This window comes from Acanthochromis polyacanthus, chromosome 7, assembly GCF_021347895.1.
Source record: "Acanthochromis polyacanthus isolate Apoly-LR-REF ecotype Palm Island chromosome 7, KAUST_Apoly_ChrSc, whole genome shotgun sequence".
NCBI lineage: Eukaryota > Metazoa > Chordata > Actinopteri > Pomacentridae > Acanthochromis > Acanthochromis polyacanthus.
The window spans coordinates 42,293,571-42,310,679 of NC_067119.1; the positions used below are offsets into that span (position 1 = coordinate 42,293,571).

Sequence of the window (17,109 nt, forward strand, 5' to 3'; positions counted from 1 at the left end):
GTTGTGTTTTGATAACAGATTGTATTTATTCCTCAGTGCTCATATCTGCAGGTCCATCTACGTGAACCCTGCTAGGTTTTGGAGTGTGTGTATGTTTTAGGAGGGCGGTTTAAAGCATTCACTTCACTGTCTTTCATCCATTTAACCCCAAAGAGCCCAGCATAGCATTACAATTGCATTTTCAATTTTGATTGGTGGTAGATTTGAAACCAGATAAGATAGATCGATCATTCCTTTTGCATACAAAGTCTGGGGAGTTGCCCTAACATTTCACATGTTCGCCGTGCCTCAGAGCGCTTTTTGGTTGCAGTGTAGGGTTTGTAAAAATCACATTAAAGTGCACAAAACCAAAATCTTTATAAATGAGACCATGGGATGTTGTGCAACTTTTTTACATTTACAAATCTGAGGAGTACAGCTATGCAGTTTCTGTATTTTGAAATATACGTGGAAAAAAACAAAAACGATTTTCTTTATTTTAGGTTTATTGCACTTTTAAGCAATTTATTGTAGTAGTTCAGTCATAAGTCAACACATATTATTAAAACTCATGATATAAGGGTTATATTAATGTACAGCAAATAAAAATACTCAAAAAATCTGTAAAAATGTAAGAATATGTCCTGGCAGACTTGCACAATAGTAGGTCTTAAAGGGTTAATGCAAAAATAAATAAATAAATAAGCACACTAAAAGAAAAAAATAATATGGGGGAACATTTCTTCTTGGCTTCTAATTTTCTGGGGCTTCCATAGTTTTTGTAAATGGGATTAGCTGTGGAGTTGCAGTTCCTCCCTTTTAAGACGGCTTCTCTTATAACAAACCATCTGATAAAGGTCTCACACTGAAGTTTTGTGTGTAAATGTATTTTTGCAAGTTAAACAGTGTGGGGGAGTGTTTGAAACTTTCTGACGTCCTCATCCTCTCCTACACACCTGTCTCATGAAGTCGATGTGCGACGAGTTTCTTTGTCCGCTGTCATAGAAGCAAAATAAGACTTCAAATATGCACATTTAGAGACAGCGTTGGTGTGGTTTTGGCTTTTAAACTGACACCACAATGATCACTTCTGGTGTAGGACTGGGTAAACACGAACGGGATGATGTCAGTTTTCACTTCTTGCAAGGTTTGCTGCTTCTAAGCGGCGCTGTGCCTCAAATGTGATAGTTCCTGAAAAGTACTTGAATGCAGCAATTTGGAAGAGTCTTTATGCTCACAGCTGCATTATTATGGGATGATAAATATAGGCTCTTTGGTGAAAAATGTACAAATGCAACCATATACACTTTGATGGATGACTGAAGCTATCTCCAGCAAGGCTGTTCACTTTCATACTGTGCAGGAATAAATCAAAGGCGGCAGCAGCCCAACACACATCCTGAAGTGCTTTAGGGAAAGACTGGCACTAATGTAAAGTATACACAGCTTAGGATGCAAAATTACTGCTCCTTGGAGCTTTCAATCAGATTTGTGTTAAGGTTCATGAGGTTAGCGTGAGAGAGAAAGTCAGTGAATTCATCCCAAAGTAACACAAATGGGAGTGTGTGTCTGGAAGTGTGTGTTCAGCAGAGTTTCTGTGCTCTCAGTGTCTCCAGCACCCATGTTCTGGAGTTCACCCAGCGGTCTCTCTTCTGTCCTGAGTGGAGCCTTTTGCTGCATTTTTTGTTCAGCTGCTCGTTCTCCTTTAGTGTCAAGGATGAGCCTGACATCTCCTGACTCTCTGCCTTTTAAATGAGGAGAACTCCTGCTGAAAGGCTGAGAGGATCCTCGCCATACAAAGCCAATGCTCACACTGCTGACGCTCCTCATCCTTCTCTCCGCCTATTTCAGCTCCTGAAAGAAATCCATGAGCAGTCCCCAGTGATCTCAGGGATGTGAGAGCAGGAATATGTGGCTTTAAAGGACTTTGGCTGTGGAGCAGTTGTGTAAAATAGTAATGTCCAACTCAGTCAGGAGACCAGGAAAGGAGTGCTGTCAGCTTGATCTTTCCTGTGTTCATTTTAGTCGGGTCTGCAGTGAACTGATGCTGAGCCGAGCTGTCAGTCTAAAGGCAGGAGTGGGTTCTAGTGGGGAGAAACACCCGGACCATTGTTTCCCTTTTAAAAAGATCTCAGCATCACACTCAGCTAAGCTCCTGGTCAGGCCTTTTTCTCACCAGTGCAGTGATTTTAAAAAAATGGCTGCAGCTTTCTGCTCGGTTGTTTGCAAAGCTCACCAGAACACTGTCAGTCCTTCCTGTCCAACAGCGCCGGCACATTTCATACCGCAGACCACACTCATTTTTAAAAAAACAAACAATAATGTCACTGATATTTCCCAAGGCTTCCTTCAGCCTTCGGGTTAGCTTATTGGTCAGAACATCCAGCAGACCAACATCTTGACTTAGATTACGATATCTACACACTACTTCCTGGGTTATCACATCAGATTAGCTTAGCAGGTCAGCATGCTAGAATCTACAAACTCAAAGTACCCCCGAGACTGATGGGAATGTCTTTATTTTTGTAGGTATTTGGACATAAAAACAGATTAGTCTTTCTACCTGAGGATGGGTACCAGATGAAAAGCTAAAGTCTTGCTAATGTTGTTCCAGTTCATCATGTGAATGTTATGAAAGTGATCGCCTTAAATTCTGTAACAACTGTTATAAAAACATTTCAAGACTTGAAGTGAAACATCTGAAAGAATCAGGGCTATGAGGTTCATCATCTGGGTAAAAGGAACGTCTGTACATCATTTAGTTTAATTTCATTTGATCAAAACTTTACTTACAATCAAAATGCATCACTAAGGGACAACAGCAGGAACCTATGAAGCCTTCTGTGGGTTTTTTTTAGTCCCCAGAGGATGAATATTAATCATTTGCATAACTTCCTGGATTAAGCATTCACACTAGCGCTCAGAAGTTTGGGCTCATCCAGACAATTCCATGTTTTCCATGAAAACTCCCACTTTTATCCATGTGCTAACATAACTGTACAAGGGTTTTCTAATCATCAATGAGCCTTTCAGCACCATTAGCTAACACAATGTAGCATTAGAACACAGGAGTGATGGTTGCTGGAAATGTTCCTCTGTACCTCTATGGAGATATTCCATTAAAAATCAGCTGTTTACTGCTACAATAGTCATTTACCACATTAACTATGTCTGCACTGGATTTATCATTTATTTAATGGTATCTTCATTGAAAAAAGCTGCTTTTCTTTCAAACATAAGAACATTTCTATGTGAGCCCAGACTTTCTAACGGTGGTATAGATCATTTCAAAAGTCACACGTTTACTTTCTATTTAGATTCCTGGAGTTTTCCTTTTTCACCAGCTTTACACCAAACCAAACAACCTGCCAGTCTGAAGCACTTATTCTAGATGTGAGACAGAAACCGTGATTAGTCGCAGAATCCTTCATAATGGGTCATCTGGTTTTCAGTCACTTTGTGAAGAAGTATCCTAGTTTTCAGACCTGTTTAATTTAATTGCTGCCAAGAACAAGATGAGCTTGTAGTTAGAGTAATCTAGAAGCTGCATCCAGGAAAATGTGACTGGAAATGGAGACAGCAGTGGACACACATCAGTCACAAAGCTCCATTTGGCCCATTGCCATGCAGGAAAATCAGTAGTGTTGTTTGTTCACTGCATGTTAACATGAAAAATGTCTCATGGATGACAGGTGGGAGAAAATTAATGCTTATTATTATTATCTTCTTATCTTCTACTACTATTCTGAATTAATTCATACATCACAGAAGTCAGTTTTTGTTTGTAAAGCTACAGTATGTTGAAGGTTTAACTCAGTGCAGATCCTGGACAGCACACACAACAGTTATCTGGCAATGAATGTTTGAAAAAGACCAACATATGGGTGCATAACGACTTCATAATCAGCTCTTTAGACCCATCCACCATCTTCCATACCATTAGCAGTAGCTACAGTCTCAGCTTACTCACACTGGAGCTCTTCATAAAACTGTTTGGTGAGGAGAATAGCTCCACAGTCGGTTTCATTTCAAAGCCCTGCTCCTGTACAGGCTGCTGGATAACGCTGGCTTTCCACCGTCCTCAGTGTGCAGCAGAGAGGCTGTTCTCCACGACCGTACACGAAACAACAGTAAGAACACAGCTGAGGACACATTCTATGGTACAGAAGACGTTTTCCCAGTGAAGCTGGTCAGTAAAGTACAGACAGGGTGCCACAACAAGTTTCAGATGAATGCAGGAGCCTTTCTTAACCCTTAGATTCATCAGTGGGTAGAAATGAGCCGATGACATCATTTCCTTCAATGTCTTTGTGATGAAATGTTTTTATCATTTCATATTCTAGATGTTCCTCAAAAAACATGTTTTTATATCATTCCCTGTAAATTTTTAAGCTTCCTTTTATGCATTTTAATAAATTGTAATATTTATATGACTACCCCCAGCTCTTTATCACAATAATATCATCCAGAGGGGATGGAGGGACGGAGAGCAGCAACATCTGGAGGAACAGAGCAGAAAAATGTCAACAAAACTGATGCTGATGTTCTTCTACTGCTGTTCTGTCCATAATTCTTACTGTAGGTCCCACAAATAAAGTGAAAAAATAAACATATTTCAAATGTGAAATCATTCTTGTGTGGAGCAAAATGAAAAGCAAACAATAATATGAATGATTCCGCTGAACCAAAACGACATAAAAACACGTCGATTCTTATTTGGGTCGTTTCTGAGCCACTAATGTCAGAGTGTAGGGTCCAATCACTGGAGCATCTAAAGGTTAAATTAAAAAGGGTTGTTCTGTTCAACTGCTTTGCTTTTGTTGTTTGTCTGACATGTTGCTGATGAAGATCAGGACCAGTTATCTTCCATATTCACATTAGGGCTCTGTATTGTTCATTTAAACACAATCAACCATGAGAATCAAATTTAGTCACTTTCCTACATTTGCAGAGATCCCTATTCCTACATAAGCAGAACAATTCTGTGGTCCAGAGCATCTCCTCATCTGCAGGTCTTTAAATACCTGCTGCTGTGAACTGCTAACCTAAGAACACCAGTAAAGTGTTGCATGTGGTCAAACATCTTCAGACTGTAGAATACGAAGAACACTGCAGCCTCCAGAGACAATCACAGAAATACTTCAGCAAAATAATACTCTAAAAAACTAAGAATCCAAAGCTCCCTGACTCTAAACTTCATCACTAAAACTCCTGCTATCTCAAGCCTTCCTTGCATATCCAAACAGCACTGACTGCCCTGGCATGTCTGTAAGAGATGTGCTGTTGATCTGAGTGTTTTTGTCCAACACGGTCCCCTGGTTCTGGAGCGTCGTCAGCCAGTCTGAGCCACCAGCACCGATGCCACGTGGCTGTGTGCAGATTGGTACCCAGGGCATTCATCAGCTGCAGGTCTGCTGCACCGAGGCTCACGCTAAGTCAGGTGGAAACCTGTGACTGGCAGCAAACAGGGTGGGGGAGCGGTTCTGAGGCAGTGTAAAAATTAACCAGCATAATGAGGAAATAAGTGACTTATTGGCGCCGCAGTCATTTCCTTCATTAAGGCTGATATTTATGAGCATCCATTACGGGTGGAGCAGCCAGCGCTCCGGCTTTATGGAGCGTGGTTTGTCACCTTGTTCCAATTATCTGCTACCTTTGAATGTGCTGAATGTTTAAGCATTAAGAGAAAAGGACATGGCACATCATTAGTTGTTGTGCAATGTGGAAAAAAAGTGAAAGGAGAAGCTTGTCTGGCGCAGCACCGTCAGGATATTTTTATTCATCATAGCAGCAATTAGCTGATTAGAGTGTGGCTGCTCAGTGCAGAGAAGGTGCAGGATGGAGGAGGGCTACATGCCCTCGCCATTACACGTGTTAGCGCTTTAAATGATGGTGAAGCAGCGTTTCTCTTTGGTTGAACAGCTTCACTTTTATTAGCAGGCTCCCATATAAATTTGTGAAAGCAGTAAAAGCTGTTTCTTTGATCCGTAGTCAGCGCTGGCATTCACGCTTCACTTTCTGACATTCATTATCAGTAAGTAACAGAGCAGCAACAAAAAAGGGAGATTCCCAGTAAAATAAAAGTGTCCATCAGAGTGGTTAGTGGTTTCAGCTGTTTTTCACTGAATCCTGTAAGCTTTAAGGTTTTTTCCAATAATAGTGAAGATTAGGCCATGAATTTAAACCTTTTTGGGAAATTTAAAATGAGGGTTGGGACAGTGTCAGGGCTTTGAAACTCAGAATGGATGTGTGGTTATACAGTGTGGTACACAGGGGACACAGACAGACACTATAGACTGATGGTTGAAAAACATCAGAAAAAAACATCGAAGAGCTCTACTGGAGAAATTAACAGCAGTCTTTAAAAAAATAAATCTGTGTTTAGGAAGCTTACAGCCTCTACCTGTTTTTAGTAGGAGAGCTGAAGTCAGTGTCTTCATTAGTAGAACCACTAAGTACCCTTGTGGAGGAGGTCTGGGTGGGTGATGGGTCAGATACACTTTGGATTTTGTCATGTTAAAGCATTGTTAGTTCTCTGTTTCGTGACTTAACCATGACAGCGGAGGTCCTTCGTTTAAATATTTTAATGCAAATCCTGATATTTCCTGAAAAAAAACAACACACTCGTTGTTTTACTGCTGATTCTCCTGATTCAGATGTTGTCAGCCCATTAATAGTCTGTTATGAGCCAGCAGGGACCTCTTGCATCTTCTAATACACTCAGTAGGTCATTATCATCCCATTAAGTGGAAGCTCTGTTATCACCTTGTTTAATGTTAGTGAAGCTGTGATTTTGCACTCAGAGAGAGGAGCCCAGGCCCTCTGTCTGACCTTTCTAATAATATTAGATTTTGACTTAATTGTCTGCGTGACTAAACCAGATGTTAAAACAAGCTGTTAGGACTTTAGTAGTTTGGTCATACAAGATTCTGTGAGACCACCGTTATCTTGTCAAGGACATGGCAGTAACTCTTTGGCCAAACTGTCAACTGTTTCCTGGTTTCAGCAGCTCTGAAGTGGCAGTCTGAAGACATCAGCTTGGTTTTATACAGATGTGATGGACTTTTTTAATTACTCCATGACATTTAAGAGACCAAACCTTTTAGTCTTTTAAGAGAAAATAATGAGAGAAATAATTCATAAAGAAAATATTTTCTTTTCAGCTCTGACACAACACATTGAAAAGGGGGTAAATAGAATACCCTGTTAAACTAGAAAAGCCCTCAGAGATCAGTCCTCCTCCAAGGTTGCTCATTCCCACATATGTCAGAAATGCAGCTCTAGTTTATTAGTTATTGATGATCAGAAATCACAGCACCATCTAATACAGATGAACCCACAAACACAATGACCTGCTCTGAGCACAGGCGTGTGTTCTGCATGTGTACGTTATGTACGAATACCGACTAACGTGAGCTAAATATGTAGCGGGAGGCGGGAATTGATGGGACTCAGAAACACCCCCACAGTTTAATCAATTTGTCACAAATCAGACTGTTGAACCCAAGCAGCAGGCGAACAGGCAGACGAGTGAAATAATAATGATTTATTATTTAAACATGATAAAACAGCAGATACTCACAGGGGGCTCGGGAGGACAGAATGGGTTAGCTAAAACTGAACTTAGGATGACGGACAAGTGCCGTGATTAAATCTAAACAAAACTAAACTAAGAATGGAGAGAGGAGAACGGAGGCACGGGGAAGGCAGAATGGGAGAAAATAAAACTGAACTCAGGGCGACGGCAAGATGCCGCGATTAGATCTAAACAAAACTAAACTAAGAGTGGAGAGAGAAGACTCACAGCTGTCCATGGGAGCGGAGGAAGAGGTGGAGGGCTGAACTGAGGGAGCTGATGGTGGATATGGCAAGGACAGAGGAAGGCAGACTGAGAACCAACAGAGGAAGGGTGCAACGTGGAGTGAGGAGTTCCGATGAGAGGGAGGAAGACGGTGTGAGCAGAGTATCCAGAATAAACAGAGTCCATGTAATGCCGTGCGTGCAGGTTGTAGCATCCAGAGTGCAGAGGGTAGGTGTAGCAATGATCCAGTAAAGGAAGCAGAGGAGAGCCAGGCTTTTATGCTGAGCTGATTGAAAGCTCATTGAACACAGCTGTCTTTCCTCCCAGCTGCTCCTGATCAGCTCAATCAGCGCTGGCACTGGGGAATCGTGACACAGTTGTTCCTTGGATCATTTCTGATGGATAAGTCCTGATAAGTCCTCAGAGGTGGATTTGTAGTAGGATCACAATCAGCTGATGTAGTGTTCACTGGTTGTCATGGTTACAGTGATGCCGTGCTGCTATCTATCAATGATACAGAAATCTTTAACCAATCCAGAATATAAGCTGCATCACTGTCAGAATCTGATCACTTGGTCCTTGTATAATTTCTGTCCTTCCCTGAAAATTTCATCCAATTCCCTTAGTCTGTTTTTTAGTAATGCTGCTAACAGACAGACAGACAGACACCGATTGTCACACCAATTATTAATAATAAAGGAAACTGTTACAGAACATGTAGTGAGCAAAAAGCTGAACGAAGCTCACGGAACTAAAAAACATTTTCATTTTCACAATAAATGTTCTGTTTTTGTTCTTTCTCTACTGCTCTGTATGGATCCTGTGCATTTATTACTGTATGTGTCGCCATGTGTTTATTCAGACTTCTCTTAATCTCTCCCTGATCTGTAGCTCTAATCGGCTGAAAAAAGGACCTAATAAAGTGACCCTCGTCTTAACCTGACCCCCGGTAATGTCTGACTCATTCATGGTGCTGTTTTGGTGGTTCATAATTATCCACTGAAGATTCTGTAATATTTCAGTTTAAGTCATAACACCCTGTAAAATGAGATTATAAAGTGAAGGGGTGTTGTGCTGTGAGTGTTTTCTGGCTGCTGCCGTAATCAGCTTCCTAAATGATCCTCCTCCCTCGTCACCGGGTTGTTTCAAAGTAGATTTAATGCTCATTGTTTTGTCATTAAGGTTAACAGTAGCCATTATTTAACCGCACTACTTGTAAGCTCTACTTATTTATTTATCTAGCAACATTTAAATACGCGTACAGAGCCGTAGCTGCTAAAATAGTCTAATGTTAATATGTGCAGTTAAAAGACACTGCATGATGAGCAGTCATGGAGGGACTGCTGTGCTTTCTCTTTAATGTGCACTCAGCAACAGAAACTTTGCCTTTTTTGTAAAAAATAAATAGATTATTCAAATGTTTTGGATGGGTGGGTGGATGGGTGGGTATATGGGTGGGTATGTGGGTGGGTATGTGGGTGGGTGGGTGGGTATGTGGGTGGGTGGGTATGTGGATGGGTGGGTATGTGGGTGGGTATGTGGGTGGGTATATGGGTGGGTGGGTGGGTATGTGGGTGGGTGGGTATGTGGATGGGTGGGTATGTGGGTGGGTGGGTATATGGGTGGGTGAGTGGGTATATGGGTGGGTATATGGGTGGGTGGGTATATGGGTGGGTGGATGGGTGGGTATATGGGTGGGTGGATGGGTGGGTATATGGGTGGGTGGATGGGTGGGTGGGTATATGGGTGGGTGGATGGGTGGGTATATGGGTGGGTGGATGGGTGGGTGGATGGGTGGGTATATGGGTGGGTGGATGGGTGGGTGGGTATATGGGTGGGTGGATGGGTGGGTATATGGGTGGGTGGGTATATGGGTGGGTATATGGGTGGGTATATGGGTGGGTGGATGGGTGGGTATATGGGTGGGTGGGTATATGGGTGGGTATATGGGTGGGTATATGGGTGGGTGGATGGGTGGGTATATGGGTGGGTGGATGGGTGGGTGGGTATATGGGTGGGTGGATGGGTGGGTATGTGGGTGGGTGGGTATGTGGATGGGTGGGTATGTGGGTGGGTAGGTATATGGGTGGGTATGTGGGTGGGTATATGGGTGGGTGGGTGGGTATGTGGGTGGGTGGGTATATGGGTGGGTGAGTGGGTATATGGGTGGGTATATGGGTGGGTGGGTATATGGGTGGGTGGATGGGTGGGTATATGGGTGGGTGGATGGGTGGGTATATGGGTGGGTGGGTATATGGGTGGGTGGATGGGTGGGTATATGGGTGGGTGGGTATATGGGTGGGTGGGTGGGTGGGTATATGGGTGGGTGAGTGGGTATATGGGTGGGTATATGGGTGGGTATATGGGTGGGTGGGTATATGGGTGGGTGGATGGGTGGGTATATGGGTGGGTGGATGGGTGGGTATATGGGTGGGTGGATGGGTGGGTGGGTATATGGGTGGGTGGATGGGTGGGTATATGGGTGGGTGGGTATATGGGTGGGTGGATGGGTGGGTATATGGGTGGGTGGATGGGTGGGTGGATGGGTGGGTATATGGGTGGGTGGATGGGTGGGTGGGTATATGGGTGGGTGGATGGGTGGGTATATGGGTGGGTGGGTATATGGGTGGGTATATGGGTGGGTGGATGGGTGGGTATATGGGTGGGTGGGTATATGGGTGGGTATATGGGTGGGTATATGGGTGGGTGGATGGGTGGGTATATGGGTGGGTGGATGGGTGGGTGGGTATATGGGTGGGTGGATGGGTGGGTATGTGGGTGGGTGGGTATGTGGATGGGTGGGTATGTGGGTGGGTAGGTATATGGGTGGGTATGTGGGTGGGTATATGGGTGGGTGGGTGGGTATGTGGGTGGGTGGGTATATGGGTGGGTGAGTGGGTATATGGGTGGGTATATGGGTGGGTGGGTATATGGGTGGGTGGATGGGTGGGTATATGGGTGGGTGGGTATATGGGTGGGTGGATTGGGTGGGTATATGGGTGGGTGGGTATATGGGTGGGTGGATGGGTGGGTATATGGGTGGGTGGATGGGTGGGTGGATGGGTGGGTATATGGGTGGGTGGATGGGTGGGTGGGTATATGGGTGGGTGGATGGGTGGGTGGGTATATGGGTGGGTATATGGGTGGGTGGATGGGTGGGTGGGTATATGGGTGGGTGGATGGGTGGGTGGGTATATGGGTGGGTGGATGGGTGGGTATATGGGTGGGTGGGTATATGGGTGGGTGGATGGGTGGGTATATGGGTGGGTGGATGGGTGGGTGGATGGGTGGGTATATGGGTGGGTGGATGGATGGGTGGGTATATGGGTGGGTGGGTATATGGGTGGGTATATGGGTGGGTATATGGGTGGGTGGATGGGTGGGTATATGGGTGGGTGGGTATATGGGTGGGTATATGGGTGGGTATATGGGTGGGTGGATGGGTGGGTATATGGGTGGGTGGATGGGTGGGTGGGTATATGGGTGGGTGGATGGGTGGGTATATGGGTGGGTGGGTATATGGGTGGGTGGATGGGTGGGTATGTGGGTGGGTGGGTATATGGGTGGGTGAGTGGGTATATGGGTGGGTATATGGGTGGGTGGGTATATGGGTGGGTATATGGGTGGGTATATGGGTGGGTGGATGGGTGGGTATATGGGTGGGTGGGTATGTGGGTGGATGGGTGGGTGGATGGGTGGATGGATGGAGTCCATGCAGCTTCATTTATTATCATCTCATTTAGCAGCTGTTATCACTTCAGATCATTCTCATCCACCTTCTACTGAGCTCAGGAAGCTGTTAACAGCCTGACTAAAGGTGGTGGAGTCGTGGTTCTGCACTATTCACTACTGTGATGTACCTAAAACTAGAAGAGATGAGCGTGAATTCAGACCTCTAGTCTTCTTGACATTTATAAACTGGCAGTGAATGAATCTGTTCCCTTAGACCAGAGGATTCAAACTGATTCTAGTCCAGGTTCCACATTCAGTCCAGTCTGATCTCCAGTAGACCAGACCAGTAAAACCACATAATAACCTATAAATAACCACAACTAATAATGGTTCCTTTGGTTTAGAGCAAAAATGTACATTCTGAAATTGTTCACATTTAAGGAAATATTTTCTACAAAACGTCATGAACAACCAGACATTTCTGAAGAAGAATAAGTTTAGTTTCATCAACATTCATCCTCAGTTTATCATTTCCTCATTACAACTTCCAGATCACAGAGTGTCTACAAAGGAACACAACATTTAGTCACCTGGACCTGAACCATGGAGGATTTTACTTTTAAAAAGACAAAAAAACAACAAAAACCAGAGAAAATATTACAAAAATGAAATAACAAAAGCAATAAACAAAATGACAAAAAAAGAGAAATATGACACAAAACAAAACAAAAAAGTGATAAAAAATAAGACAAAAAACAAGTGAGACAAAAAGGAACACAAAACAACAGTAATGAGAAACAAAACGACAAAAACGAAAAAAATACTGCAAAAATGAAACAGCAAAAGCGAGAAACAAAATGACAAAAAATGAGACGAACGACATGAAACAAAACCAAACAGGGACAAAAGCACACAAACAAGACAAAAAAACATGAACAAAAAAGGTCAAAAACAATCCACACAACAATGACTACAGCAAAGCACCAAACAACAAAACAACAAAGAACAATCCAGTGTTTTACTTTATGATCCAAACAACTTGTCATGGTCTAGAAATGATTTTAAATTTATACTTTTACTAATTTACAATCTGCAGTTAATGTCTTCTCTGTAATTTTTAAACTTTGAGGGCCGGATTGGACCCTCTGGAGAACCACTTTTGGACCACGGGCCTCATGTTGGACACTCCTGAGCTTATTAATCCATTTGTATACAGAGCTGTTTTCCCCTCATGACTCTGATAGAAAGAGGTTCAGATCTCTCTTTACCATCCACAGCAGCAGGATTCCACCACTGACTGCAGCTAACCGCTAACCGCTAACCAGCAGCACCATCTCATCACAGCCACCGTGAGGATGGAGCTCAAATAGGCCACAGCAAGTTCTGCCAATTAGAATCACATCATTCGTTATCTCAGAGCTGATAACTGAGTCTGAGCTGATGTGTTTCTCCTCGCTGATCTGTTTTCTGCTGCTGACGGGTGTCGTTTGGACGGTCCATGTTACGGCCACCAGTATTGGTGTGCCGTTTTGTTTTGAGGTGGTGTTCTGTTGGGTACCTGTGAAACACCTACAGCATCCCTCCTGTCGCTGGGGCCGCTCTGGTTGCCATGGTTACACAGCTGCGGCAGAAAGTTAAACAAGTTGAACCGCCGTGAACTCCGACAGCAACAGAACGGACCCTCTCATTACCAGTCACTGTGAAGTCTGAGAACGCCTTCCAGTCTTCCTCCCCTCATTTTAAAGCAGAGCCGAACTTTCTACCCGCATTCAGCCGTTCTCCTCTGGAAGGGAGGAGGAGCACACAGCAAATTAAACTGCACCACTTGACATTTCCAACAATGCCAGCTTGTTGTCAGTACAGCAACAAGATAAAATCATTTTGAATTTACATCAAATTCAGTCAAAGTTACACACAGCACTTTGTCCCTCTCCCATTAGTCCTGTTCCATTAATCATGAGCTCATCACTGTCCATACGTGTTATTATCTGTACAGTCTCTCCAATGCAGCGATAAAAAGATGCCATCTAAAAAGAAAAATAAATCCTCATTCATGTTTCCTTGATGTGAATCCTGATGTCAAACTGCAGGTGTTGGTGAAGACCTGGACTGATCTGACTGTTCAGAAAAATAAGCCTCAGAATAGAAGAGTTGTCTTTATAACGATTAAAGCCTCACAGTGAAAGAGGTGTAAAAACCCTCAAAATACCCAGAGTTTAAATGGTTAATGTGGAATAAATAGTCAGAAGCTTTAACAGAGCTTGAAATCTGCATGATTTTTCTTCTTTAACTGAGAGCTGTGTATGAAGCAGAAGGAGTAGAGCTGCTTTGAAGTATTTATGTAGAAAAATGAGAGAAAAGGTACTTAGAAATGCGTGACCACTGGGCTGTGAATGGATACATGACTAAAGAATATGAGAAACAGATTGAAACCATTATCACGTTGTAAATTCAAATGTAAAACTTTGTCATGTTTATACACATATATATATATATATATATATATATATATATATATGTGTGTGTGTGTGTATATTTAGAACTTCCACAAACATCATCTGACATCAAAAGTCCTCCTGTAAGAGCAGATGGTCCATGTCTATTTCCCAGCTACAGATGGGGTTCGGTCTTCCTTCAGTTTAAAAAAAATAACTCCCAATAAAGACAATCATCACCTCTCACAGACTGGATTTACTTCATGAAACGGCTTCTGTTGGTGAAATGCAGTCTCTTTGAAAAACAACATCTGGAGCAGCAGCACACAGTGTTTCAGTGTTCCTTCTATAGAAGGATGAGTCCAGAGCAGGTTAAAGGACGGATCATAATAATAATAATAATAATAATAATAATAATAATAACAACAATAAACGCTCTATTAATATCTATAATCTACAGTCTCTGCTCATTATTCAGTAAAGGAATAAATCCTTTGGTAAGCTTTGTCATTTTTCGTTTTTCCTAGACCTTATCCTAATTTATTTGCATTTGCAGAGTTCTGTGACAATTGTCATTGGATTGTCTGTCTGTCTGTCTGTCATCAATGCTTAAAAACAGACCAACGGGTTTGGATGAAATTTCAGTGAAGGTCAGAAATGAAACAAGGACCAAGTGATCAGATTCTGGCAGTGATGCAGCTTATAGTCTGGATCCATGGATTAGTTAAAGATTTCTGTATCATTGTGAGATATCGGCACGGTGTCACTGTAACCATGACAACCAGTGAACACTACATCAGCTGACTGTGATCCTACTACAAATCCACCTCTGAGGACTTATCAGGACTTATACATCAGAAATGATCCAAGGACTGAGCAGCCTTGGAGGAGGACTGCTCTCTGAGTGCTTTTCTAGTTAATCATTTTATTATTATTATTTGTAAAATTTGTATGTTAATTATTTTTTATCTTTTGCTGTTGAGTGTCTCACTGATGGTTTTATCACCCAGGACTGCCACTGTTATTTTTTATTGATATCATAAATGACCTCCTGTGATCCATTCATGTCTGAATAATGTGTTCACATGCATTACTGCTTTTCATGTCGCTTCCTGTGATTACAGCATAGAGTGCTCTGAACTAACACATTACATTACATCAGTGTGTTGTGTAACCCACCATGCTGCCTTTCAGAGGCCTGTGAACACAAAGGAAACAGGTTATGATGGTGGTTTGAGTGGTTGAAGGCGGTACACGTGGTAGCAGTGATAGAGGCATCCACCTGTTCTATAGCTGCTAATGTCCGCATATCATTTCCATTCATTTACCTCCCTGCCTGTTTGTTTTATGTGTGGCCCCTCTTCACACCTGCATCCATTCATTTACCCATTTAACAAGGACAACATTGATTGAGAGAGGAGGGGAGACGGCTGATTCGATTTCAAGGGACAGAATTGGATTTGATGGTGGGAGCATAATAGCTTTCATGGGCTTTTACGGCACTGAATAGCTTAGCTGGAGCTGCCTTGATGGGATTGAGGTGTAATTCTGAGAAGGATCCCGGGGATGGCAGGAGCACAAACATCCTGTTCCTTATTGTTGCAGCCCACAGAGCACTCTGTGCTTTACCCACAGGAGACGAGGACAGGACACCATGTGAGGCCGAGACCTAGCTTCAGACCGAAAAAATAGACCAAGTCACGCTCCCGCTATCTTAAAGATCCGTGTTTCCAAAACTGCGCTTAGATCGATGAGCTGCCACAACGAACAATAGTCTGAACTGGGCCGGGCGCTCGCCAAACTGAAAGGAAAAAAGGGGGTAACCTGCCGTTAAAGATGCTGACACGTTGCTGCCTGCACAAAGGCTGTTTTTGTGTCGACCAAAATGCAGGCCTTGTGGCTGAGATAAGATGTATTCAGACTCCACAGCCACAATTTGGGTAATCAGTCCCCCCTAATTCCTCTCCACTTGTTCCGCTCTGATTTCATTCATCTGCAAATTGCTCTGAGGAGAACAGCTTTGCTCAAACGGATGAGTTGTGCTCTGTGTACACTTTCCCTTTCTGCACTGTGTTAGCCTCTGATGAATAGGGAATTGAAAACACCGTCCACCGAGCAATCTTCTGAAATGTTCAAGCAGTTGCTGTTATACTATTGTTAGTGAAACAAAATGCAGTCCGATGCTAAATTGTGCATTCCAACTGAAAACAACTTTGTTTTTGTTCCTGCCGCACCACTTCTTGTTCCTTTCAGAGTTGTTTTTCTAACATGTGATGTGATGGAATGACTCAGATGCTAACTGACATGTTGTCTTGCAGGCGCCACAGGTGACGCTCAGCCGGACGCCCTGCCCTCGGTGCAGGGCACCCTGCCGCACTTCATCCAGGAGCCTGAGGACGCCTACATCGTCAAAAGCAACCCGATCAAGCTGCGCTGTCGAGCTGCACCCGCCTTACAGATCTTCTTCAAATGCAACGGGGAATGGGTGCACCAGAACGAGCACTTTTCCCAGGAGTACAAAGACCTCAACACTGGTAGGTTTCCAGTTTTTCCCCCAGCATGAGAAGCCTTTGGGTTATGTGGAACACAAGTCAGTGTACCTTTTAGAGAATCCAACACATTCAGTGTGAGCACCTCTGTCAACCAGAAAGTAAAGCTGCTGTTGTAAACAACACATGGTGTCTATCTTTACCTCCGCCAGGAGGTTATGTAATCACCGGAGTTTGTTTGTCTGTCCGTCTGTGTGTGTGTGTGTGTGTGTGTGTGTGTGTGTGTGTGTGTGTGTGTGTGTGTGTGTGTGTGTGTGTGTGTGTGTGTGTGTGTGTGTGTGTGTGTGTGTCTGTTTGTCTGTTAACAGCATAACTCAAAAAGTCATGGACGGATTTTCACCAAATTTTTACAGGACGTCCGGAAGAGCAAGAGTAACAATCGATTAGATTTTGGAGGTGATCCGAATCACCGTCTGGATCCAGGAATTTTTTGAAGGTCGAAGGACAATTGAGAGATGGCGGCCATCTCTCAATTGTCCTTCGACCTTCAAAAAACTTTTTACTTCAGCATTAAACATCTGCAAAGCCAGGAATTAAAACCCAAAAGACAGTCATTGTTGGAAGGTTGCTGTGAAGCGTGTGATTAAACAGGATTGTGTTATTTTGCTTCATTTCTGTTGCATCAGTGTGGTAGATGTGCAGTTTAGAACTTTCAGAACAACCTCAATATCGT

The 17,109-nt window shown here is 43.3% G+C and overlaps 1 protein-coding gene across 2 annotated transcripts in view; it reads left to right on the forward strand.

Moving 5' to 3' along the window:
* unc5db (unc-5 netrin receptor Db) overlaps positions 1 to 17,109 on the forward strand; it is a 292,888-nt gene that overhangs the window by 97,245 nt on the left and 178,534 nt on the right. For both annotated transcript variants that reach the window (XM_051951356.1, XM_051951357.1), the window contains exon 2: positions 16,206 to 16,421. In XM_051951356.1, the coding sequence (XP_051807316.1) occupies positions 16,206 to 16,421 (216 nt within the window). The remainder of the gene's footprint in view (positions 1 to 16,205; positions 16,422 to 17,109) is intronic.